The sequence below is a fragment of the Anopheles merus genome, chromosome 3R (genome assembly GCF_017562075.2).
Source record: "Anopheles merus strain MAF chromosome 3R, AmerM5.1, whole genome shotgun sequence".
In the NCBI taxonomy this organism is placed as follows: Eukaryota; Metazoa; Arthropoda; class Insecta; order Diptera; family Culicidae; genus Anopheles; species Anopheles merus.
The window spans coordinates 47,010,441-47,036,344 of record NC_054084.1 but is presented as its reverse complement, the minus strand read 5'-3'; the positions used below and the strand labels follow the sequence as shown (position 1 = coordinate 47,036,344).

Genomic DNA, 25,904 nt, shown 5'->3' with positions numbered 1-25,904 from the left:
TCCTAGCACACTATTGGCACGGTTAATGGTGCGCTCAATATGTTGATTGAAAGACAGCTTTGCATCAAGGAGAACCCCGAGATGACGAATGTCATTAACACGATTTAATACAGAGTTTAATGAATAATTATGAGATAACACATTTGAGCTCCGAGAGAAAGATATACAAGCACATTTATCGATACACAGGGAGAGAAAGTTTGCAGAACACCAAAAGGAGAAGGAGTCTATCAGACATTGAAGAGAGACGCATGAATTAGAGTCAGTGATAGGACAAAATATTTTTAAATCACCTGCAAACATTAGGAAGGAATCGGATGGAAGAACAGAGCACACATCATTGACAAATAAAATAAAAAGTAAAGGACTCAAGACACTACCCTGGGGTACACCCGACGAACAATGAAACTCATAAGAAAAACCGTCATTCAATTTAACACAGCAAAAACGATTCGATAGAAATGATTGTAGCCATTCAAGAAAGAAATGAGAGAAACCAAGTTTCTTGAATTTAGCAATGAGCAGAGAATGGGGGATTTTATCAAACGCAGCTTTGAAATCAGTATACACAGCATCAACCTGTATGCCAGAGTCCAGATTTGAGTGTGCTGAGGAAACAAATTCCATAAGATTAGTAATGGTGGAGCGGCCAGCCATAAAGCCATGCTGATTTGGAATGATCCACGATTTCACCATTTCCATAAGAGGTAAACGAATCACAGATTCAAAGACTTTGCTGAACGCAGATAAAATAGATATGCCACGATAATTAGAGATACAACCACGATCACTCTTTTAAAAAAACTGGCCTAATCCATGCTTGTTTCCAAATATTCGGAAAAGTAGCCGTGGACAAAGAAAGATTAAAAAGGAAAGAAACAGTAAGGGCTAGTGCTTCACGACAATGAAAGAGTAAAGAAGCAGGAATACCATCAGGACCCGGCACGAAGGGTGGTTTAAGGTTACCTAACGCACGTAAAACAGAAGCAGTGCTTACAGAAACAAATTCAACATTCAGGACATTGAGAGGGGTGAATGAAAGACTAGCCTCAAAGCTTGCAGAGTTATTTAAACCATTTTCATAGACACTCGAGAAATGATCAGCAAAAAGCGAACGAATGTCATTCGTACACGTAGCAAGCACATCACCAAGTGACATACTAGTAGGGAGGCCGTTATTGTTTCTCATAGAGTTTATCTTATTCCAAAACGCTCGAGGGTTTGAACGGAAACGAGATTGAAGACACAAAACATATAATTTATGGCGATATCTGTTATATGATCTGTAAGCGGATGCTGCATATTTAAATAACCTACGCGTGTACGGTGAACGCCAAGTCTGGTAAGCACGTGTGGCCCGATTTCGATCCCTAAGCAGAGAGCGCAAATGGCGGTCGAACCATGAAGGGGAAGGAGGTGGTCTGAAGGGAGGAGAACAGGAGTTTAAGGAAGTGATAAGGATAGCATTGAACTGTGTTACAGCCTCATTGATGGACGTACATTCAAACAAAAATGACCAATCAATAGAGGACAAAATTACACGCAGCCTAGCATAGTCAGCCTTCTTATAATTATAAATAGGACTAAGATTAACACTTTGCACAGAAACAGGTAAGTTTGCAGTGGATAGATATTCAATTTCAAGAACAAACGGAGGATGATGGGCATCAATTTTTACAAGAGGAAGATCTGCCTCATAAACGGAACACGGCGTGAAGTTAAGAGAAAACAGTAGCATAAGGTCAAGCACACGACCATTATGGTTTGGAACATTGTTTAGTTGACAAAATTCCATAACGTTGAATAAATCGACAAAAGGTGCATGACATAGTGTTGTGGATAGACGTGCCGAGCCCTGGATTCGCCGTAGCAGTTGCGCTGCTGCTGGTCGACATCCAGGAATCGACACTGCGCTCACGCACACTAATACGCCGCACTTAGCGATGCGCGCTAAGTGTGTGCAGAGCGCACCTAACGCAGGAGTGTGTAATAGGCTACCGGTCGAGCAGGGCTCCCGGTAGGGCTCACGGTGCGGCTCGTGCGCGCGGCCCCAGACATCAATATATTGTGTTTTGTATCATTTAATATGTGTAATAAAGGTGTAAATAGTTCAAACATAAAACATAGCAACGCATTATGAGGAGTATAGTGCTGGAAAGGTCCCGTTAAATTAACAGAATTTATCCACTGTAGAGAAGTTTGATTAAAATCACCAAGAAGAATAAGTTGATCCTTGTTACGCAAGCGGGCTTTGACATCGTGAACGCATTCTAAAAGTTTTTCAAACGTACGCATATCAGCTGCTAAGTAGGGTGGAACATAGATAACTCCTATACATATATATATATATATATATATATATATATATATATATATATATATATATATATATATATATATATATATATATATATATATATATATATATATATATATATATATATTAAAGCATTCATTTTTAATCACAACCCACACACACTCAAGCGGCGCGACATTTACAGAAATAGGCGCTGATGCTAAACTGGTCGAAATAGCAATGAGAATTCCGCCACCGCGAGTACGTGAACTATTATTTATGTTACGATCACAACGGTAAACAATAAATTTATCACTAAAGAGCATACTATTGGGTAAAGAATCATCAGCCCAGGTTTCAGTGAAAACAATCACATTAAAATCAGCAGCATCGGCCGCTAGCCTCAAATCAGTACATTTTGATCGTAACCCACGAGTGTTCTGATACTAAATACTTAGCTATTCATTTGGTTCATTTGACAACGCCGGTTGTCTGGCGTGATCAGTACGGGTACGCTTAACAGGAGCAGGCAGGTTGTCTCGAGGCGACCGATCCGAAGGTTTACGAGAGGATCCAGTCGTTCTCGCAGGGATGAACACCGAGGCAGACGATGATGGAATCGACGAGGTTGATTGAAGAGCAGAAAGCACGGAAGTAGGCTCGGAACAGGTGTCACTCAGTGGATGAGAGAGAGCCGAAGGCAGAGAAGCACTCTGAGAAGGCATGCTGGCCAAGCGTGGTGTACTCAGAGAGCCGAAGTTAGATGGATCGTTTACGGGAGCATCCAGTCGGGCGACGATAGATTTAACGGTGTTAGTGTTGCTTGCACTATCGATATTTTTGGCCGACTCATCTGTGAGCGTGTCGTTCACTGACACTGCAGGGAGATGACGATTTTGGTAATCGACAAACTCACGGGATAACGAGAGACGAAGGCCAAGTGGCCGGAGAGAGCTTCTCCGCGCTTGCTGGAAGGTACACCGATCTTAAACGATACGAATGACATCGTTTCGACGTTGGCGCCAAGTTTCACGAGACGACGCACCACAACGTCAGATGGAGCAAGCGCAAGTCTATTTGTAACCATGGTAATGACATGCTTATCCGTAGCAGATGTGTCGAAGCGCGACATAAAAATCCACGACAATGACTGTGGCCTTGGAGCCACAAATACTGGATCATATGTACTCCCCGATCCCGTTCCTTGCTGCATTGCAGGCGCAGGAGCCGCTGCTGGCCAGGGAGCCGGAGGGAGGTGACGAGATGGTAGATCGAGGGGTAGTGATGTTCGGAGAGGGAACCGTGCGTCTCTCTTAACATATGCGGAATCAAACGAGGCACTCTCACTAAATAGATCCTGCTTAAGACGGAGAAGCAGATCCGCTCTTATCGAGTTAATGGCGTTTCCTAGAGGCGAGAAAATGCCATCCATTGAATTAACCAAGGCGGCCTCAATCTCGGGAAACAATACAGGCTTTTTCGATTTACGCAAGGCGTCACTTTGTTTACACAGCCAGCACAGACCACAATCTGCCAACAATTCACTTAACGTGGATTCCAAGACACCGGCACAGTGAGCATGGAACAAACGGCCACACACCCCAGAACACGACAAATGTAATGGTTCACCATTTGGATTAATTGCCGTAGAGCAAATTGCACAGATAGTCATTATGATACACTGGAAAGCATGCACACTACGAGTGATATCGCAAAGCACAAAGTTGTGCAAAAATCACAAGCGATAAAGTACCAAACAGCCACAGGACGATTAATCAAGCCGCGTTAAACACTAGTGTTTTACCTCCTTTGTATCGTCTTACCTAGAAACTGCAACACAAGTTGATGCAATCTACACCGATTTTAAATCCGCAAAAGATCGTGTTTCCCATCCCTTACTCATTGATACATTATTCCGTATAGGCATTCCTCCCTCATGTGTGGCTTGGCTGAGTTCCTTTTTGTTCAACCGTACTTACCGTATCATGTTTAATAATGTTCTCTTCAGCTCTTTCTCCTCTTATGCTGGTGTCCTACATGGAATTCATTTACAACGTTAGTGTGGTTCTTCGCAGTTCCTGAATGTTTTTTCGTGTGTTATGCTGATGACATAAAAATATTCCTCCCTATTTCCTCTCTTGCTGACTGTACCGTCTTACAAGATATCCTAGCCCGTTTCCGCCCCTGGTGTAATGTCAACTCTCTCACTCTTTGAACTGATACATGTAACACTATTTCTTCTACTCGTTCTTGTTCCCCCGTTGTCTATCCTTATACCCTTAATAGTGGGCTGGTCACTCGTGTTAATGTAGTGAAGGACCTTGATTGACACCGGTCTTACCTATACACAACACATCGAGGCAATTCCGTAATCTATCATGCCTAAAAACCCTCTTCTGTTCTCTGTTCAGATCATTGCTTGAGAACTGCTCGGAGTATGGTGGCCATCAGATGCATGCCCCCTGGCCCCGCTTTAGCGACTGTATTCCCTTTCTACGTTTGTGTCGTGAATTCAATGTCGTATATGATCTACACCAACATGACATGTCGCGCGCCGTGTTTATGAACTTATTTATTGATTATGAAGTTATTTATTGGTATTGATTACTTTATTAACTTATTTTTTTACTGCGTTTAAGTTCATGTTAAAAGTTTTGTTTTACCTTATTGTAACCCGCTTCAAAAATATCAAATAATCTGGTCTCCTTCGGCAAGGATACACATTAACCGTTTGGAGCGTGTGCAGAGGTCTTTCCCCAAGGATGCCTGAACTCTCTTGGTGTACGACACTCATTGCCATTGTACGACACAGGCATTGCCTTCTTATGGAGAAAGACCGAGCAACCGACCTCGGTTTGCAGTCCCTCGAAGCTCGAGGGTCAAGCGCACAAAGCGTCTTCATAGCTTAAACTATAGGCGATCAGTTTAAATTAGGGATTAGTATTTAAGACAACAATTTTGTACAGCCTCGTTGCGAACAAATAAAGAGTAAAACATCAACATTATTTAGTATGCACATGTACATGACGCTATGTATTTATTTTATTCACACATTGTTGTTGAAGTACACAAGTTTTATTCTTTTGATCAAACTACGGTTGCCCCTGTACTTGCTGATCGGTGTATTGCACCGATCCTAATCCACACGAGTGGCTCAAAGTATATTTTGGCTTTTGTTTTTCAAAATGTGTCCTTCAACCTGTCTACGGCTATTGACAGCACACGTACGAGAGAGATGATGGGTATTATTGGACTGGGCATGCGTTATACATTGGCACCAGTGATTTTGCTCCTCATACGGTACTGTACGGTTAGTAGACGATCATTACAAGTATAGTTAAATTAGACCATTTGCCTCAGCGCTACACATTCGAGCCCGTACAAGTGCGTTCGTATTTAAAATGCCTATCGTGTTTCACTCTCCTTAGTGATTATAGTTCTCGCACAAGTCTATAAATGCTGATGTCTAGTACAATTGTTCGTTCGTGTTCTATCATACAGTCCCTATCATGCATCTTCTTTCTTTCCTAGCAACATTCCGCAACTTCGGGTGCCACTAAAACTCGACTCATCATTTGACTATAGCCTCTTCGACTGGTAACATGTGTTGCGTGTCTTTTCTGTTGCTGCTATTTGGTTTTGGTTTTTAATTGCACATTGCTTAGGCAAGAATAAAATCTCTGATTCGATACAATTTATTAACATTGATATATATATTTATGTATATGTGTTTTGGTTGTGTATGTGTATAAATATAGAAGTTTATTTTATCATTTCAAAGTGTATATATATATATTGATCATCATGCACTGTTACTCTAACATGCTGCAGTAACTTTGTTCAAGTTATCAGTTTGTTCGTTTTGTTTTACATGACCGGATTCGGATCCATCATGAAAGGATTGGGAGAATGTAATAATAATAATAATAGTATAGAGAAGAAGTTTAAAGTGTAAAATATTGGCATTGTTTGATAACAGCTTTAGGAGTAGGAGTAAGTTATTGGATGCTGTAGTAGCCATCCCATTCAATGAAGACAACGAATTGATTGGAATGAAATGTATAACCTTAGGCCTAGAATGGACAGGGAGCATCGGCAAAGCTTTATAGATTGCTTCCGGCTAAGACGTATGACTAAAAACACTGATCTGAAATGTTAGGTACTGGATATTGGACAAGGAACGGGATATCAATGTGAGCGGCATCTGCAACACTTGTCAAGGGTTTAGGCTTATTCTCCCTGTAAAGACGAGGGGCAGGGAAATTAGCACATCTCACAATATCTTTGGTTGTAAATATGTTGTAAATATTCCTTACCGATTTCTTCGAATTATTGTGAGCCTGCGGCTGTACCGCTTTTTCCAAATACACCACCCCAATAGCTGGGCCTTCGCCGCTAATCGATGGCTGCAGGGAGACACCATTAATAGGCCCATCCTCCAAGAAGAGAGGATTCTTCACCTCCATTTCACCGGTCTGTGTAATGTAAAGCAATGTGGATCAAAAACTTACTCTCAGCTTTCAATATTTGTGTGTAAATATAGGCGAATGCTTACCGGCGCCAACCCAGGACATTCGTAGACGGTGTAGTCACCTTCCTCGTTCTCATCCTCGCTCGGCTGTTCCGAGTGGGCCGCACTGCGCGTCGTATTTTCCATTGCGATTATTTGTTGCTTCTGATGCTGGTAGTGATACATTTGCGCATTCTGTGCGAGTTTTCGATCGCCTGCGGTGGCCGCCGCTACCGCGATACCTGCGGCCGAGTCCCGGTTTGGTCCCGTTACACCGTACGCCGGATACTCAACGTCCGCTGCCGCTTTGGTCCTTTTGTGAAGGCTGTTTGTGCGTGATCGAAAATAAAATTCATTTACAATACAAATCGTGCAGAATACAGTGCAGAGTGCGGTCCGGGGAGCGCAATCAAACACTTACGTGTACCATCCGAAACCTATCGAAATGAGGGCTACCGTAATGGCTGCACTGATACCAGCGATCAGTGCAATAAGATACATGCCCAATCCGGTGCCGATCTCGATCGGTTGCTGCACGACGCCGTTGGAGCTGCTCCGATCCGACGCGATAGTAGATATGCTCGTCAGTGTTGCATTCTTGAATGGTCTGCGTCCGTTCGTACCTTTTCCAATCTTGGGACGTATCGGAGGGGGTGGTGGTGGATGGCGGTAGTCCTCAATCGGCTTCTGGGCGGCGACGCTTTCACCGCCCGGTGCCAACACGGAACGACCATCGTTCAGTCCAGTTCCGAGCCGTTCCGTGCTGTCGTAGGGAGACGATCCATCGCCACCGTCACCCAGACCACCGCCGAGCTCATCGAGTTCCGATTCACGGCCCAGGCCAGTAGTTTGGTCATAGAATCGAGGATCGCTGGGACCAACGGCAAAGTTAATCGGTTCGCTTGAGTCAATCTGATTGTTTAGCGGCAACTGGTATGTGTACGTTGGCCGATACTCGTCCGATAGTTCGCCCGTGCCAAGATACGAAGGGGCCGGTATGCTTTTGCTTCCTGCCGCCTGCAGTCGCTGTAGATGCTCGAGAAAGCGGCGACGCGCCTGTTCCTCGATGAAAATGTTGATCGTTTTCACCAGATTGTCCCTCGTATCGTGTCCATCTGTAAGTGGGAGGAGGGCGGGAAAGGTTAATGTGTAAAGATTAGGGTGGGAGTTGTTAACAGGGGTAAACAAGATTGCTTTAAATCACCTTTTGATGTCCACGACACTGGGGTCATTGGGTGCAATCGACGATGGTAGCCTGTGTAGAAATAGGTGCAGTTTAGCATATTGCATTTTCTTTCAATCAATGTACATATGCAATACATTATCCTGTGTAATCAACTTAGTTTTGGGTGGATCATTTACGTTGCGATTAATTACTTTGGATGTACATTATTTAAGCCATACGACAATGCAGAATTTTATTGCATTCTGAACATTTTGCTTCTGTGCTATTCTATTGAACTAATCAATAAGCTAACTCCTGATAACGATCACATTGAATACAAAGGAATGTATGTGGGGAGAAGCAACAAGTTCGAACCACTAAGAAAATTTGTACCAATATGCAAGAGAGATTGGTAATGGCTTCACACAGGATTTGCTTTGTTCACTTTGTTTAGATCACACGCGTATGTGTGTATCGCTGTATCGATCGATGAGCGTTTTTAAGTTTCAGTTGTTTTTTTTTTTTATTGCCAGCAGAAAACTTCAAACTGCACACTAAACTTTTCACAATTAATTGCTTGCTTACCTGAGATATAGTCATTGTCAGAGGTGACGATTGGTAGCACCAAGAAGATGTTCCATATTGCAATGTAGGACAAACGAATGCTGCGAAAGGTCATTTTTACTTGCATCCACGGCTTCCGTCCGGGAGGGGAAGAGATGGAATATGCTGCGAAACAAAATTGAATGCTTCAAATGTATGATTTTGCAGCAAAAATGAGCCACACGCGCCACAACCATCTAACGCAGCAAAAAACTAACAATGGTTCTATTTGCGCGAGTTGTGCGGGCCCTCCTTCAGAAGCTCACCCAACACACTCGATGGCTGACTGCTGCTGCTGGTGCGGACTTACCTATCGACCCGTGTGTGCCCCGTGTGGTGTGCTGCTAATGGTGCACCGTTTTGTTATCAGTGTTCCGCTCAATCCGGTACACTACAGTGCATGAACGGCATTATTTCACAAAGCTACGTTTTTTCTTTACAAATACACCAGCATACCGATGCCTCCGGAGCTTTCGAAAGACGTTTGGTGCATGCTGCTTACCGCTTGTGCTGCTTTCTCACAATACCGTATGCTGCAAAAATGCAAAATTGATGAGTGGTAGCAAATTTTCTTTCTCTTCCGTATGCTCTGCACACCTTCGGAATGCTATTGATAGAAACATACATCTTCAAACAAGCTTTCCGTCCATGGGTGACATGAAAATGTTGCGCAGGCGCCGTCCATCGGCCACAAGCGACGTCAAATACGATACATTAATTTCATTCATGCCCAGCAGTGGTTTTGTATGTGTGTTGCTGTACTTTTTTTGTGAATTTTACTTAATTCATATCAAATACTGTAGGGAGTTGCATGATTGCCATTTTGTACAGGGCTGGCCATAATTGTATGTACCGATGCCCTCATCATATCAGTAAGCAGTTACATTTTTTTATTTGTACTTATTAACTTCTACTCCTCCCATTAATATTGCAATAATTATCATTATTAATTATTTAATTCAACGGACACAGCGGCCTAATTGAATATTTTCAAAAACCGTTTACAATAACCGTTACGTTTACAAGATTTACAAGTTAAATAATGCCGTTCCACTACAGCAACGATTATTACAAAAGTGATAATAATACTCCCAGTATTACATTAGCCATGGCAGAAGCCAGAATCTATCTTTGAACTGCTGAGCGGATTTAATATAACTGCTGAGCGGATATAAGCAGTTGTAGGGCACCAGAGCACGACACATTTGTTTAGACCTTGTTGCTGATCATCTGTAAACACTGACCGTTTGCAAATGAGTTCCTTTTCTAAGTATATCAACGATTCCGTGGAGCCGTTCGAGTGGCGTGGAGCTGGTCCCGTATGCAGATTGTCTTACCTGTCCCACTTCTGGTGCGGTGATTCTATCCTCACATTGTTGTACTGCTGGCTTACAGGATTCTCTCTGAAGGGGAGATTACCCTGACAGAATATTTTATTGGTGCTGTTCAACACCCTTCTTGCATATGGGGTTAATGATTCCAATGCACAGTGGAAGCAGCACCGGGATGAAAATATTAAAAATTTACAAACACCGGGATAAAAATATGATATTAGTAAATCTGAGTCTTTTCTATTGAACAAGGATAGTATTGATGCAAACAGAGCAAAATAAAAAAAAACTAGGGTCATCAAACGGTCTAAGCGTCGCAAGAACGGTAGGCAGAACTCTACATTTCCTTTTTATAATAACGAGCCCCTGCACTCTGCAATGGAATCGGATCCGAAGCCCCCCGAGGGATAATACAGGCTCTCCCATCCAACTCCTATTTCGACACGTCCTCGTCGTGCAGAGTGGTAAAATGTGCCTCCATATATCCTAGCTTGGTTACGCGCGCATCCCCTTGGGCGGATGGTGGCATATGGCAAACCAGGAGGGGGTGGGTATCCCGGGAAACTGGTTGCCTGAACGTCGGGGGGGGGGGGGGTTGTTAAACAAAACGGCCAAGTGAGCGCAGGGCCAAAGCACCAAGAACTTTCGAAACGGACCATACGGTACCGACCCTACGCAATGGCCCAGGACAACGATCAAAATGGGCTGATGGAACGTATGCACTCTTAGCGAAGCCGGACCTTTGCAACAACTTGATGACGCCCTAGCCACACTAAGCATGGACCTCGTAGCTCTACAAGCACAAGCACAACAGGCGTGGTAAGCAATGCTACGACATCTACTACAGCCGCCACGAACGCCGCCGCGTGCTTGGAACGGGTTTCGCAGTAGGTCCCCGGTTGAAACCCACAATCATGGATTTCAAGGCTATAAACGATAGGCTATGCAACCTGCGCATGCGAAACAAATTCTATAATAAAAACGTTCACCCTGCCCCTATCGAAGAGAAAGAGGAAGAGGAGAAGGACCTGGTTTACGGCCGCCTCGCTAGAACCATAGATGCGTGCCCCGGGCATGACCTCATAAACATCCTGGGGGACTTCAACGCAAAAGTCTGTAGGGAGCCAATGTACCGTCAATACACTGGCTGTCACAGTCTGCATGAGCACAGTAACGATAATGGTAATAGATTGGTCCAGTTCGCCGCAGCGAACAATATTATCGTTGGATGTACCACATTTGCGCGGAGGGACATCCACAAAATTACGTGGGCACACCCGGATAGAGAATCTTTCAACCAGATCGACCACGTATTAGTAAGCCGTCGACGACAGTCGAGTCTGTTAAATGTCAGAACATATCGAGGAGCCAATATCGATTCCAATCACTACTTGGTTGGCTTAGTGATACGTTGTAGAATCGCCCGCCCCCGCGCCAATGGGGGCGGAGAAAACAAGCAGCCTCGGCTCAACACGGACTCTCTAAGGGACATTACTGTCCAACAGGAATTCAAAGCCGCATTAGACGAGTCTCTACTACCGTCAAACAGATACGAAACTACGAGCGAGAGGTGGAACGCTCTAAAAACAAAAATAATAAAATGTGCAAGAAATACACTCCCACCACGTCGTGGCAACACCAAATCTGGCTGGTTCGACGAAGAATGCAGACAAGTGACCGAACATAAGAACAATGCATACCGAGCAATGCAACAACGGCATGCGTAGAGGAATACACACGGCTCAGACGCGAAGAGAAACGAGTTCACCGCTCCAAGAAACATGCTTTGGAAGAGCAAAACATGCGGGAACTCGAGCAAACCAGAGATGCGTAACAAGGATTGAGATCTGGTCAGTAACCAGCCAGAGGTTCTCTCGCGGTGGGCTCAGTACTTTGATGAATTACTCAACGACCAGGTAAATGAACAGCTAGAGGCTCCATTAGCAGATAGTATCATGCTACTGTCACCTAGCATAGAAGAAACACGAAAGGCTATCCGTCGGCTGAAAAATAACAAGGCACCCGGAACCGACGGAATCGCAGCTGAACTGGATAAGAATGGAGGTGCACGACTAGAAAACGAAATTCATTATTATTATTATTATTATTATTATTTATTTAATCTTCAACGGGCCGTATGGCCTAATTAAGATGTAACAGTTCAATTGAGAAAAAAAATACATAGCAAAAATAAGATTTGCATCGCAATTCATAAGAATGCATCGCAAAAGCCGGAGACGTTCCTTGAAGCACTGAGTTGAGATGTCGAAGTCGAAGCAATCCGAGACAGTGTTGAAGACAGCCGACATGCGGAACATAGGGTCAGACCGACCAGCACTGGAACGGGGTTGAGCGAGCCGTAGAGTTTCTCTAGACCTAATTGTTCGGGATGGTGCATAGATATCGACTCGATGCAACAAAGGCGATGAGTCGATAGAGCCATTTAGCAATCCAGCGATGAAAGAGCACTGTGCATTGCGTCTTCTAACCGAAAGAGATTCAAGGCCTAGAAGTCGGCACCGCGCAGCATACGGAGGAAGATTATTGCGATCCTGCCAGGGAAGTAGGCGTAGGGCATATCTCGTGAGCTTACGTTGAATCGCCTCGAGTCGAGCAATTGAAGAAGCGGTAGTTGGGCTCCAGACTACGCAAGAATATTCCAGAACCGAACGAACGATGCAGTTGTACACAGCTTTGATGCACATGGGGTTGCGGAATTCATTAGTTGTCCGGATAACCACGCCAAGTAATTGATTTCCTCTGGCTACAACGTCATCGATATGCTGTTTAAAGTTCAAACTAGAGTCAAGCAGAACGCCCAGGTCTTTGGCATGATTCTGTCGATTAACTGCAGTGCCGTCCATGAAGTAGGTCCCAGTCACTGGGCTCCTGCATTGACTAAAAGACACACAGTAGCATTTCTCGATGCAGATAGTCAGTCCATTACGCTTGCACCACGAACAGAAAATTTCGATGCAGTCTTGCAGGAATGTACAATCACCTGTGTTGTGAATAGGCGCAAAAATTTTTGCGTCGTCGGCAAACAGACTGATACTGTCGGGAGGTAAAGCGAGGGTAACATCGTTGATAAACAATATGAAGAGAAGCGGGCCAATATTGCTTCCTTGTGGCACACCCGAGCTGCTGACTATTTCTTTGGACATGTGCTTATCAATTTTCACGATGTATGTGCGATTAATTAGGTAAGACTTAAGCCACTGTACGAGCGAGCTGGGAAATCTTAGTTTATCGAGTTTAGCGAGAAGAATTGCGTGCGGAAGAGAGTCGAATGCTGCTTTCAGATCTGTATAAATTGCATCGACTTGAGCTCCGGCATCAATTTGACTAGTGCAATAGGTTACAAATTCAACCAGGTTCGTGGTAGTCGACTTTTTTGGCACGAATCCATGTTGATACGGGCTTAGGTAGCTGCGGCATGCATGTAGCAGATGTTTGTATATCACTAGTTCGAACACCTTGGCAATGGCACACAAAGATGTAATACCCCGGTAGTTGATGGCATCTGTCCTGTCGCCCTTTTTGTAAATAGGAACCATCCAAGATTTCCTCCATGTTTTGGGAAAGTAGCCATTGGCTAGCGATGCATTGAACAATTTTGCAAGAATAGGTGCTACTGTCGTTTGACAGCGTTTCAGCACGGTAGAAGCAATTCCGTCGGGTCCAGGAGCGAAGGAAGGCTTTAGTTGCGCTAGGGCAGATAAAACGATCTCACTGTCGATGAAAGGAGTGCTCATGTTAATTGCGCCAGCCGGAGTGTTGACGAGAGCAGCATCAATGGTATCGGTATCATTCATGGCCGGTGAAAAGCAATCTGCGAAGCGATCCGCGAAGAGATTGCACATTTCATTAGTGTTGGCACTTGTTGCTCCTTTGTACGTAATGGATTTCGGTGTATGCGTGGATTTTGTTTTGCTGTGGTAGAAGCGCCAAAACGAGTCAGGCCACCTGCAGAGGTTACGTTGGATTTTACTCAAATATCTGCGATATCGAAACCTGTTATAGCTGCAGTATAAAGAGTGCGTGTCAAAGTAGATCGAGCGAGATCTTTGGCAGCGGCGCGTTTGGTAGTGACGATAAGCAGCTCTTTTTACACGTTTGAGTCGTTTGAGTGTGCGGTCCGCCCAGGGGGGGTTAGGTTTAGGACGCTGAACTGGGACGCATACAACAAAGGCTTGCAGCATGAAGGACGAGAATGAACATACTGCTTCGTCAAGTGAAATAAAATTGGAACAATGAAAGCTATTGTTAAACATTGAAATCATGTCGTTCAGTTTCACATAGTCAGCTTTAGCAAAGTTATAACGATAAAATGCCATCCGCGACTCGAGGGTGGAGACTACGGGAACCATCTTCTATAAGTCAACCCAGATCCTGGCATACGCTGATGATATAGACATCATTGGTCTGCGGCTCTCCTATGTAGCAGAAGCCTACCAAGGGATTGAGCAGGCGGCAGAGAGCCTCGGATTGCAGATAAACGAGGCAAAGACCAAACTGATGGTGGCAACATCAGCGGACCTACCAATAAATAATCCGAATCTACGTAGGCGTGACGTACAGATAGGTGAACGCACATTTGAAGTCGTCCCACAATTCACCTATCTTGGGTCAAAGGTCAGCAACGACAACAGCATGGAAGCTGAGTTGCGCGCAAGGATGCTGGCTGCCAACCGGTCATTCTACAGCCTGAAAAAGCAGTTTACCTCAAAGAACCTGTCGCGACGGACGAAGCTGGGACTATATAGTACCTATATAGTACCAGTACTCACATACGCCTCTGAGACATGGACACTGTCCAAATCTGACGAAACCCTCTTAGCCGCGTTCGAGAGGAAGATGCTCAGAAGGATACTTGGCTCCGTATGTGTGGAAGGACAATGGTGGAGCCGCTATAATGACGAGCTATACGAGATGTACGGCGACCTCACTGTCGTACAGCGTATAAAGCTCGCCAGGCTCCGGTGGGCTGGCCATGTTATACGCATGGAAACGGACGACCCAGCCCGTAAAGTCTTTTTAGGCCGTCCACAAGGACAGAGGAGGCGTGGTAGGCCCAAATTGAGGTGGAAAGATGGCGTGGAGGCGTCCGCCATTAAGGCCGGGATAACGGACTGGCAGACGAAGGCGCGAGACCGTGAGCGGTTTCGGACACTCCTGAGGCAGGCCAAGACCGCAAAGCGGTTGTAGTGCCGGATAAGTAAGTAAGTAAGTAAGTAACGATAAAATGCGGTTGTCGTCGAGTTTTGTCGAGTCGTCGAATTGCGTCGGGTCGACGAGTTAATACGTATATTGAAGTCAAACGCCGGGTGATAGGAGTCAAGAGGTACAAGCGGAACAACACTTGGAAAGACAGGCGAACACAATTTAGCTGCAGCTTTGTTAGCGTAGAGCAGGTCAAGCATGCGTCCGTGCGAATTACTGATGTGATTAAGTTGCACTAATCCGTTAAATTTAAATCCATCCACAAAGGTGTTGTTGGCCAGTGAGCGCGCAGTTGGTTCATAGTGCGTGATTGATGAGTATGCTGGCGAGGACGAAGGATCAGCTGTGGACCAGCTTATGCTAGGCTGATTGAAATCGCCAATAACAAACAGCAGATCCGAAGGCTTCAGTGTGAGAGTGAAGCCGCTGATACAATCATGTAGAGAGCGAAGAGTCGATATCTCGGAGCTAAGCTGCGGTGGAATGTATACTACCATGATGTACAGATGTGCGTTATTGCAGGTGACGCGCACACAAATATACTCGAGAGAACGATCACGGGAAGGTAATTCTATCGACTCGTATGCGTTAGAAACGGCTAGCAAAACATCATCAAATTGTTACTGAGGTGTGGGATAGCGAATCGATGCCTTGTGATTGTAATCTCGGCATCATCTACCCCATATACAAGAAGGGAGAAGGGTTGGACTGCAACAACTACAGGGGTATTACGGTGTTGAATACCGTCTATAAAATATACTCCCTGGTCCTTCAGGATCGTCTTGTCCCGCACGTCGAAGAGATAGTCGGAAACTATCAAAGAGGATTCCGAAACGGAAAATCAACCACTGATCAGATCTTCACCATGTGGCAGATCTTGAAGAAAATGGCTGAATACAGAAACGACACAAACCATCTCTTCATTGTCTTCAAAGCCGCATATGATAGCATAGCCAGGGTAAAACTGTATGACGCTATGAGATCTTTTGGAATGCTGGTCAAACTGATAAGGCAAGTTAGAATGACTATTACCAACGTCAGTTGCCAGGTGAGGGTGGATGGAAAACTCTCAGGACCTTTTGCTACCACCAAAGGTCTGCGCCAGGGAGACGGGCTTGCCTGTCTCCTATTCAACCTGGCACTAGAGAGGGCCATCCGCGACTCGAGGGTGGAGACTACGGGAACCATCTTCTATAAGTCAACCCAGATCCTGGCATACGCTGATGATATAGACATCATTGGTCTGCGGCTCTTCTATGTAGCAGAAGCCTACCAAGGGATCGAGCCGGCGGCAGAGAACCTCGGATTGCAGATAAACGAGGTAAAGACCAAACTGATGGTGGCAACATCAGCGGACCTACCAATAAATAATCAGAATTTACGTAGGCGTGATGTACAGATAGGTGAACGCATGTTTGAAGTCGTCCCAGAATTCACCTGTCTTGGGTCAAAGGTCAGCAACGACAATAGCATGGAAACTGAGTTGCGCACAAGGATGCTGACTGCCAACCCGTCTTTCTACAGCCTGAAAAATCAGTTGACCTCAAAGAACCTGTCGCGACGGACGAAGCTGGGACTATATAGTATTTATATAGTACCGGTACTCACATACGCCTCTGAGACATGGACACTGTCCAAATCTGACGAAACCCTCTTAGCCGCGTTTGAAAGGAAGATGCTAAGAATGATACTTGGCCCCGTATGTGTGGAACGTCAATGAAGGAGACGCTATAATGACGAGCTATACGAGATGTACAGCGACCTCACTGTCGTGCAGCATATCAAGCTCGCCAGGCTCCATGTTGTACGCATGGAAACGGACGACTAAGCCCGCAAAGTCTGTTTAGGCCGTCCACAAGGACAGAGGAGGCGTGGTAGGCCCAAACTGAGGTGGTAAGATGGCGTGGAGGCATCTGCCATTAAGGATAATTAAGATAAGTAAATAACGAGTCCCGTATACACTGTGTTAAGTGCGCGTGCATGAGACAAAAGACAATTGTCTGTGCTAAGGCACGTGTGCGCTTTGGGTGATCGAATGGAAAACTGAAATTCATTGGTTTGCTCAATATATGGCGTATTACAACTCATCATTATATTGCTGTCCTTTTCTTGCAATGTGTTTACGACAAGCTTCATCTAATCATGAGGTATATAGTAGAGATTGAGGCGAAAGAACTCCGTTGGAGCCAAAGCCTCTCAAAACTATTCAAACAAACAACAATATAGTAGTGATGGGCGGGTCGACCCGAACCTATCGGGTCGGAGCCATCCGTAAGCGACCCGGAGTCGTTCGGATCAACCTGAAGGGTACAAGTAGGTTCAGTGGGTGCAACGACTCTGGTAGGTGCGAGAAAGCATAAGCGACTCCGATCCGTTGGTGCAGCGAGTTCGCGTCCGGTCGGGGTCGGTATCGGGTATTGAACCTACCTTGACTCGACCCAACCCGAACTCGCTGCACCAACGGGTCGGAGTCGCTTAAGCTTTCTCGCACCTAATGATCCTTCGGGTCGATCCGAATTCGCTGCACCCTCGGATCAAACTGAACCTGACCCGACGCGAACTCGCGGCACCAACGGGTCGGAGTCGCTTATGTTTTCTCGCACCTGCTGATCCTTCGGGTCGACCCGAACTCGTTGCACCCGCGGGTCGGATTTGATTCCGACCTAGCGCACCCGCTGCACCCACGGGTCGGAATCGAATCCAGCTGGCTCGCACTCGACTCCGGGTCGGGTCGTGAAATGAATCGTATGACCCAACACTAGTATATAGCCTTCTAACTTTCCGAGAAAAATCGTGAAAAATGAATGGTCGTGTGGTCAGATACATGGGTTTCAATTAGAGATGAGTTCTCCGGATCGCACCTACGGTTCCGCTCCGGCTCCGGCAAGTATAATTCCGATTCCGATTCCAGAGAGAAGGAATCGCTAGTTCCACCGGAATCGTCCGGAATCTTCCAGAATCCAGAATACGGAACTCGTCAAATTGACTGGTGGGTTGATTACATTTAGTTTATTTCATTTAGTTGTAACAATTTTTTTTCTAAAAAATAAAATGACGGAGTGAAAGCGAATTAGTTAACAAAACATTGTATCAAAATCAGGGAAAAGTAAGACACTGGCTTTTCACATTCACTACTATTGATTGACTATGATTCCGCACAATTCCGGACGATTCCGGTCGATTCCGACTGTTCCGACGAATCCAGAAGATTTAAGTTCACTTTCCGGCCGCCGCGCATATTTCAATGCAATGTTTCAAGGAATGCGAAACCTCTCCAAGCCAGGAAGTTTCATCCCACAAACAGATGGCACCACCAGCTTTTTTCTATTTTTAGAATGCATCAGTCGTTTGCCGTCTGTTAAACTAAGTCTTTCTATATTTCGTTAAGGTTGAGAGCGCGAATCGTTTAGAAACCGTTTAGTGGTCGTTTTGTGGATTTGTGGCACTTGGGCGCACAGTCTGAACTCACTGGTTGAACTTCGATTCCCTGCCAACTATTGAATATGTGCTTTTTGGCTGGCACGTTTTTACATACAAAAATTTTCTGATATTTTTCTCGGCAAGCCATGAGTTATTTTTTTTTTTTGAAAACCGGTTTTCCCAAGATCTATTAAGGAGAACAGGTCGATGCAAAGCCCGTTGCTAGGTTGCCATTTTTAGCACGCTTTTGACAGTTTTATGAAAAAGTGTTTACAAACAAACGGCTAATAGTTAACGCGCAAAAGTGGACGAATTTACTATTAGGAAGGTTATATTGGTTAAATTTCTTGCGGTCAATCACTTCTGGACAATAAAGGAGAAGTAATTGCAGTTTACTCTGTATTCAGAAACATTGATAACCTTTTTCATTGTTTGCCATTCCGTGACCACAAACCACTACCGTTTGCAACGGTCCTGCTGGAAAAACGAAATGTTTAACATGTTCAACTAGGTTAAAGAAGTCCTTTTTACTTTCAATTGAACACTGTGAGTAAAATGAAACATCCAATCGACACACACTGGTACAATATGCATACGGTCATTTACTTATAATCCGGCTACGAATGATAAATGAGATCCTTGGATTGTATCAGTCATGTAATATTCTAACTGGATTCTAATTCTTCAAATATTCTAACAGGAATTGAATGTAAAATGCTGAACAAAACTCTCATTCACTCCATAGCAACGCCCTACTAGCAAAGAGAATGTAAAAGTGTGCGTCTTTCAGGCGAGGGGCATGTAGAAGCAGGGAGAGACGGCTGGAAATACGCGGAATTGCTAGGAGGCGAGAGCGTGTTTTGCTTTCTACACAGTTTTCGCACTTACACAATCACACATGTGTGAATGTGTGCGTTCACTTTCAGCCTGCGCGCTCAGTTTGGTTTTCTCGCAGCGGCTTGCTGGTGTCGGTGTCTCGCTCGCACTAGTGCAGCGAGTGTTCCTCGTGCGTTCCCTTTCTTGCTACCACACAAAATCGTCAGTACAGTTCAAGCCTTCGCAGCGTGAGGCCGCGCGCGTTTTAGCCTAAGTCCCGGGCGCTCGATGTAATTTGAAGTGAAGTGTTGAAGTTTTATTTATTTCAATTCACATTATTACGGCCTCGGTCGTATTTTCAAGTGTTGAAGTGTTGTGCGCATTGAAATAAAGCAGCGTTAATCTTTCATAATTCAACATGAATATGTAAATTATGCTGCTTTATTTCAATGCTTTTTTTACAGTATTCAACATACACAACATACAGGCAGTAAGGCGGGTGCTTGAAGTGACGATTTTTTTATTATTTATAATAAAAAATATGTGTGGTTTTGTGGCAAGATTGTGGTTAGCGATGTGTGGAACTGTGCCTTAAGTTTCAATAAAGTGTTAAAATATCAACCGAGCTTGATGTGTTTAAGTTTTATTTCGATGCATGCGATTTTATTACGCTGCAAATCAAAGTGAACGAAAGCGCACAGCGCACAACGCGCAACGAAAGAAACGAGGGGGAGGGGGTGTCCAGCGCTACGCGCAAAGTGCGGCAACAGCGCAGCGCAAACCGAAAAGAACGCGCGGGAAGGGGTGTTCAGCGCAGCGCGCAAGTGCGGCAACAGCGCAGCGCAAACCGAAAGAAACGCGAAAGAGCAAGAACAGCTGATCCGCGCATCCAGCGCAGCGGGAGAGGAAAAAACGGGAGGGAGGAGGTATCAGCTGATCAGCTGTTTTTTATCGCGAGAGCGCCCCGTGTAATTTGAAGGCAAGCGAGAGAGCGCTGCGCGCGCTTGCTCTCAATTCGGAAAAAAATCACTGCCGCTCGACTATGGCGGACAATACAAATTCGACCGAACCCCTTCTCCCTGTTTCTACATGCCCCTCGCCTGTAAATTTAACTCTCTTTGCCTGTCGGGCGTCCATCGCTAAACATAAACAATGTTCACTTTAACTGTCAAAACTTTCAAGGACCTTGGGTTTTCCATACAAACGCATGCTTTTTAATGGAATTATCAGCCAACTATCGAGTATGCAACTAAAAAGCATGCCAACTAAAACGCGTTCAACTATTGAATTCTTACTGTATATCGGATAATGACTGTAATTTCAACAAATCTCGCCAATCAAAGATTTAATATAGCTAAGTTTTTTATTGTTTTATTTAATATAGTTCTTTGTTAATACCTTACCAGTTGATAGACATATGAATTTAATTTATAAAAAAATAATGTAAAGTTATTACACATCGTGGGATAACGGCTAACAGCACATTCGTAAAAACACGCTGTTCATTGAGTGTCAAACTGGAATCAAACATGGCGCTCATGGGACTTCATGGGATTTCATAAACAACCTGTCCTTCGCTCATTTTGGATGTGTGCAAGAGAAAAAAATTGTTGGTGGACCTGCGATTCAATATCGACAAATTTACCTTCGGGGTGGTGTTTTAGATCGACTCTCTTCATGTTAAAACAGTTATAGAAAGTTGTCGTGCACAATGGGGTAAGTGAAGATGTATTTTTCATCTCTAAAGCAATATCTGCACGTCCTGAAAGTAGGCGTCCCTCCCGTCGGGTAGATGCAAATGGTCCTAAGGGCAAAATAATCTGTACACCACCCACAAATGAGGGGCGAATTGTAAAGGAAAAAAAAGTCAGGGAGCGAGACGTGTAGTGCGTTCGGGCTTCGGAGATGTGCTGTGTTTACAGTTTTCTTTCAATTCGCAGGGAGCAACCAATTTTCACGTGCAATGCTCATGTGTTCCACATAGATCCCAAAACCAAACGCACCTGGATCACCGCAAGTTCGAAGGCCATCGCCGTTAGTTTCTTCTATGATTCCTCTCGCAATCTCTACCGAATCATCAGCGTTGAAGGGAGCAAGGTAGGCGGCGGCCGCGGCGGCCGCGGCGGCCGCGGCGGCAGGAGATATGTCAAAATTGATTCAATTTGATACCCCGTGCTAATGCTGCTTTCCGATTATGATTAACAGGCTGTTATCAATTCAACTATTACTCCTAATATGACCTTCACTCAAACATCCCAGAAGTTTGGGCAATGGAGTGATGTACGTGCCAATACTGTGTACGGGCTGGGTTTTGCATCAGAAGCGGAACTTGGAAAGGTATGTTAAATCGTTATACTTTACAATACAGTTGTACGAATCAACGAAACTATTGTTGCATGATTTTTCGCTACAGTTTATAGTAAAGTTTCAAGAGGTAAAGGAAGCCACTAAGGACGCTCTCAACAAGGCCTCCGCAAATGGCAACTCGGCCGCAGCTTCGGCTAACGCATCGCCAATAACGGCTCGTGCTTCGGCCAATAGTGGCGATATCTTCGAGTCTGGAAACTTGGAGCCACCACTAGCACCGGCAAGTACTATTTCGACAGTAAGTATTCCAAGCGTATGATGTCCGATGCATTGAATGGGCTTTTACCAATGGTTTGATCTTTTTCTTCTAACGCTCCGTTCTTTGATGTTTGTAGAGTTGTAAAACGGATAGTCCATCGCACAACAATATCAGCGAGACGAATGCTAACAATCTGAATAGCGAACTCAAGCAGTTGTCAATTAACAATACAGTATCGAGCGATGGCACCGTCCCTTCTACGACAGAGCAACAGCTTAAATATGAGAACGAAAGATTAAAACTTGCATTAGCACAAAGGTAGGAACAATCATTGAAAGTACAAAAGTATCACTCAGTAACGATAAAACCAATGAGATTATCCTTTTCTTTAATTTTTTTAGTTCTGCCAACGCAAAGAAGTGGGAGATAGAATTGGCCACATTGAAGAGTAACAACCTACGACTAACGAGCGCTTTGCAGGTTTGTCAATTTTCCAACGTAGCTTGTGTTGAACAACACTTAAAGCAACTTATTCGATTTGATACGATTACGTTGTACCCTACATTCCAGGAGTCAACAGCAAACGTAGATGAATGGAAGCGGCAGTTGCACTCATACAAAGAGGAAAATCAAAGATTAAAATTACGCTACCAAGATCTGGAAGCCGGCAAGGGTGGAGCTGTACCTTTGGCTGGCGGTGGTAATGCGGCCGGTGTAGCTTCGACCGAGCTAACCGAAGAACTGAGACGTGAGATTGTATCGCTCAAATCTAGGATCGAGGGGCTGGAGGCAGATCTTATGAATCAAGAAGTGGAACTTAAGGCAGCCAATAAATCGCTCAAAGATAAACAAAACGATCCCACGGTAAGTTAGTTCGGATGCATTGTTGTTATGGCATGTGCTGGAGTTCCAACTAAAACATTTGGTCACTTTTTTTACAGTTAAAACAGATGACAAATCTGTGTAATCAGTTCAGTGCTCAAATAACGGAGCTTAGTGGCATTCAGAAGGAAATGGAAAAGTTGATTCAGGTCCAGCATAAATCTACTTGAGATATGAATGTGCCAAAAGCAACGTCTACGGCTGGCAGTTACTCTGCCGTAGAATACAAATCTCCCACTACGCTCGAAAGCGGTTGTAATTCAAACGTGAAGGTTGCATCTCTTCCAGGTAAAGGCATAAGTGCAGCATCTAGCGTGTCCTGTTATCGTACCAACGTAAAAATACCACCAATAGGAGAGACAGAGCGCGTTGGTGCTACACAGCGAGAGGAACTAAACATCACTTCCGGAGGAAATTTGTCAGCGAAACGATCGGTATCACCAGACAAACAGTCTCTAGCTGGCACAGCGCTGCCCGGTGGAAATAGAACTGGGTCCACAATTGTTTTAATCAGCACAAAAATAAGCAACCCATCGGTAGCAAAACTAGGTTCTGCTGGCGGCGCATTGGGTGCAACGATAAAAACGACGGGAACGTTATACAATATTCCTTCGTCTCCTGTGGCAATCAACGATGAAGGCGATAATTGCAAACAGTCGATGCTCTGCCAAGAAATAGCCAAACTGACTGGTGAAGAAGCCAATGGTCAATCCGAGGCCCAATCCACCAGTAAAACCGCAACCATACTGGTTTCGAAGCACAAGACCAAGACCGGACTACCTTTGCTATTGAAAAAATCAAAAAAGTAACTATATTATCTCAACTCTGGCACGCTCCTATTCACACAAAAGCGGACAAATAACGAAAACTATCGAGGTACAAGTTCGATTTCTGATTTGAAAAGCAGAACAGAACGGTAACAGTATTAGAGCATTTAGCTATTGTGTATTGCATCGTAATGCTATTTTAAATTTTTGTTTTTAATTAGTCTCCTATTTTTACACCCTCACGAAACATAGACGCCATTTCAGTAATGTTGATGGTCCACCAAGATTCTACGATACTCACCGATCACGCATCATGTCTCGAAACATGAAACGAGGTGAAACTTTGCCTGTTGAACAAACGGTCTCAAATCTCCAGTAAGTAAAAGGTACCAATCAACTATTTTTAAGCAAACAATGGCAGTACAATGCTAAACTCTCTCAGTGCACGATTCTTAAGTATTATTGTACTTTAGCGAAACATAATTTTAACATTTTAATGATTGCTGATATCTTGTCATCACGCACAATTTTAATTTCGATAGCAACAGAATTTCCTAAACACAAACATTCCGCAAACGAGCCATGATGATTGCCAATATTTAAGCGCATTTCTGAACAACGTTTTGTTTTTAACCGACACTGATAGGCATAAATCTCACGGAACTCGTTACATTCTTTTTACTGCCGTAACCTACGCTAGACGGGGCAATATTTTGAAGTAACGTGAATCTCGACTCGTTACAACAACAAAAATGCCAAAGAATTTTGTTTTAAGTTTTACCCTGGACCTTATGTTACAAAACCGAAAATCTGAGCATAGTTATTTTTTTACCTACCGAGCAATGTCGTTTTAAGTTAGATTAGATAGAGCCGAACAATTAGTTGTGCTTCAATTTATGCAGCTTAAAATAGACGGAATGTAAGTACCATACAAAAGGAAAGTCACACAAAACTAGACCTATGTTTTAAACTCCAGACGTAAAAGGTATATTAATAGCGAAATGATGATCAAAATATAAATGATAGGTGATAGTAAGGGAAACGAAGTGTGTAGACGACGGATTGTGGACCGAATGAGCCAGATATGAGAGAACAGTTGCGTGTTTTGCAAAGGAAACAGTATTTGAGGATAGAATATAATAGCAAAAATCGAATACGAATGCGACTACGAAATAGAAAAGGAAATAGTAAAAAGGCTATAGCAGTTGTTAAAATGATACACTCCACTCATGCGTACGCAAACCTAATAGAAGTTTTGCCTATTACTGTGGTACAATTTATCCATTTATTATTATTAACTAATCTTATGATGATACACGACGGATCAGTTAAGTCAGCAGAACCGCGCTTACAAGCTTGCCTCCCCACACATCGATACAGACAGACACAGCCACAAGGGCAGCTTCGTACAAGCAATGAAATGGAATGGTATTAGCGTGATGCAATGAAAGGCAAACATTCACGTGTAATTATCATCATAAATAAACCATTACGCTGATGATGCAGATCAACAGAACTACAGTTGAGTTTCGGTTCTCTCGGTTCTCGAAGCGATCGTTATACACTAGAATTTGAACTGATCGAGCTGATCCCCTCTATATAATCCTTTCTTTAACATTTATCATTCGAAAAGTTTTGTTTTGCCGAATGGGGGAAAGGATTGCTGCTAATTAGATGTTTGCTATGTCTAGATCTTACAGCCAGGCGAGTTGCAGTGCTGAATGTTTATGAACAAGTTTCCATTTATCCAAGGGCTAGTTGTATGTACACCGATATCGTTCGGCGGAGATTGCATTTAATGAGAATGTATTCCTTGAGCATGTTAAAAGTGAAGCACACAACCATAACGAGTTTATTGTGAACAAGAAGCCTCAAACTTCTGCTACGCAATGTGATACGTTATCAGTATCCTTTGCAACAGCTCAACATATTCAACCATTTTATGGCTTTAATTGGCCCATTAATTGCGCGACGGAAACTACATGCGTTTAGGGGATAAGAAAATCATGAGTGGAACTGTGCGTGTTCAGAATGAATGCTATAGAGTGGAGGGAGTCTTACGAAAGCATGTTACAGCCAAGAAACTATTTAAATATATTTAAAAAAAACACACACACATATATACACAATCTTTACTCCTCTGGGGCGGCACATAAACCAGAACAGAGAGAGAGAGGGAAAAAACCATATAAAAATGAAAAATTAGGGAACTCTGGTATAAGTAAACAAACAAGCAAACGAAAAAGTATGTTACTGATAATGCGCAAATACTCCTTTTTACAATAAATCGAAACCTGTTTGTCTACAGTATGTGAAAAAGCGCTA

The 25,904-nt window shown here is 44.0% G+C and overlaps 2 protein-coding genes and 1 long non-coding RNA gene across 6 annotated transcripts; 2 read left to right on the top strand and 1 right to left on the bottom strand.

Annotated features, from left to right (window-relative positions):
* Nucleotides 1-5,301: 5,301 nt before the first annotated feature.
* Nucleotides 5,302-9,231, bottom strand: LOC121597023. The gene is made up of 8 exons (XM_041922482.1): nt 9,172-9,231; nt 8,885-9,107; nt 8,557-8,700; nt 8,011-8,061; nt 7,228-7,921; nt 6,852-7,131; nt 6,613-6,771; nt 5,302-6,535 (listed from the first exon to the last, which is right to left on the bottom strand). The coding sequence occupies exons 3-8, from the start codon at nt 8,660-8,662 to the stop codon at nt 6,527-6,529; spliced, it is 1,299 nt and encodes a 432-aa protein (XP_041778416.1). The 5' UTR covers nt 8,663-8,700; nt 8,885-9,107; nt 9,172-9,231; the 3' UTR covers nt 5,302-6,526.
* Nucleotides 9,232-19,520: 10,289 nt separating this feature from the next.
* On the top strand, nt 19,521-19,989 carry LOC121596666. The gene is made up of 2 exons (XR_006005301.1): nt 19,521-19,654; nt 19,829-19,989. It is a non-coding gene; the product is annotated as an uncharacterized LOC121596666 (long non-coding RNA).
* A 677-nt stretch (nt 19,990-20,666) lies between these two features.
* On the top strand, nt 20,667-25,889 carry LOC121596746 (homer protein homolog 2). 4 transcript variants are annotated; one of them, XR_006005313.1, is made up of 9 exons: nt 20,667-21,080; nt 21,305-21,461; nt 21,570-21,701; nt 21,778-21,969; nt 22,067-22,248; nt 22,332-22,410; nt 22,501-22,794; nt 22,872-23,728; nt 23,832-25,889. XR_006005313.1 is itself a non-coding variant. In XM_041921947.1 (8 exons), the coding sequence occupies exons 1-8, from the start codon at nt 21,076-21,078 to the stop codon at nt 22,980-22,982; spliced, it is 1,152 nt and encodes a 383-aa protein (XP_041777881.1). In that variant the 5' UTR covers nt 20,667-21,075; the 3' UTR covers nt 22,983-25,889. The 4 variants fall into 4 exon arrangements, 1 of the variants encoding a protein (XP_041777881.1); XR_006005312.1 differs by having other exon boundaries at nt 23,801-25,889; XR_006005311.1 differs by having other exon boundaries at nt 22,872-23,954; nt 25,271-25,889.
* The last annotated feature ends 15 nt before the right edge of the window (nt 25,890-25,904 follow it).

Bases quoted from the DNA above. Each gene is read 5' to 3' on its own strand.
- LOC121597023 (XM_041922482.1), bottom strand. From the start codon at position 8,662: ATGCAAGTAAAAATGACCTTTCGCAGCATTCGTTTGTCCTACATTGCA. The intron at 8,062-8,556 runs GTAAGCAAGCAA...ATTTCTACACAG, and splicing joins TGACAATGACTATATCTCAG to GCTACCATCGTCGATTGCAC. The intron at 7,922-8,010 runs GTGATTTAAAGC...TCCCACTTACAG, and splicing joins AGTGTCGTGGACATCAAAAG to ATGGACACGATACGAGGGAC.
- LOC121596746 (XM_041921947.1), top strand. The intron at 21,462-21,569 runs GTAGGCGGCGGC...TATGATTAACAG, and splicing joins TCAGCGTTGAAGGGAGCAAG to GCTGTTATCAATTCAACTAT. The intron at 22,249-22,331 runs GTAGGAACAATC...TAATTTTTTTAG, and splicing joins AAACTTGCATTAGCACAAAG to TTCTGCCAACGCAAAGAAGT.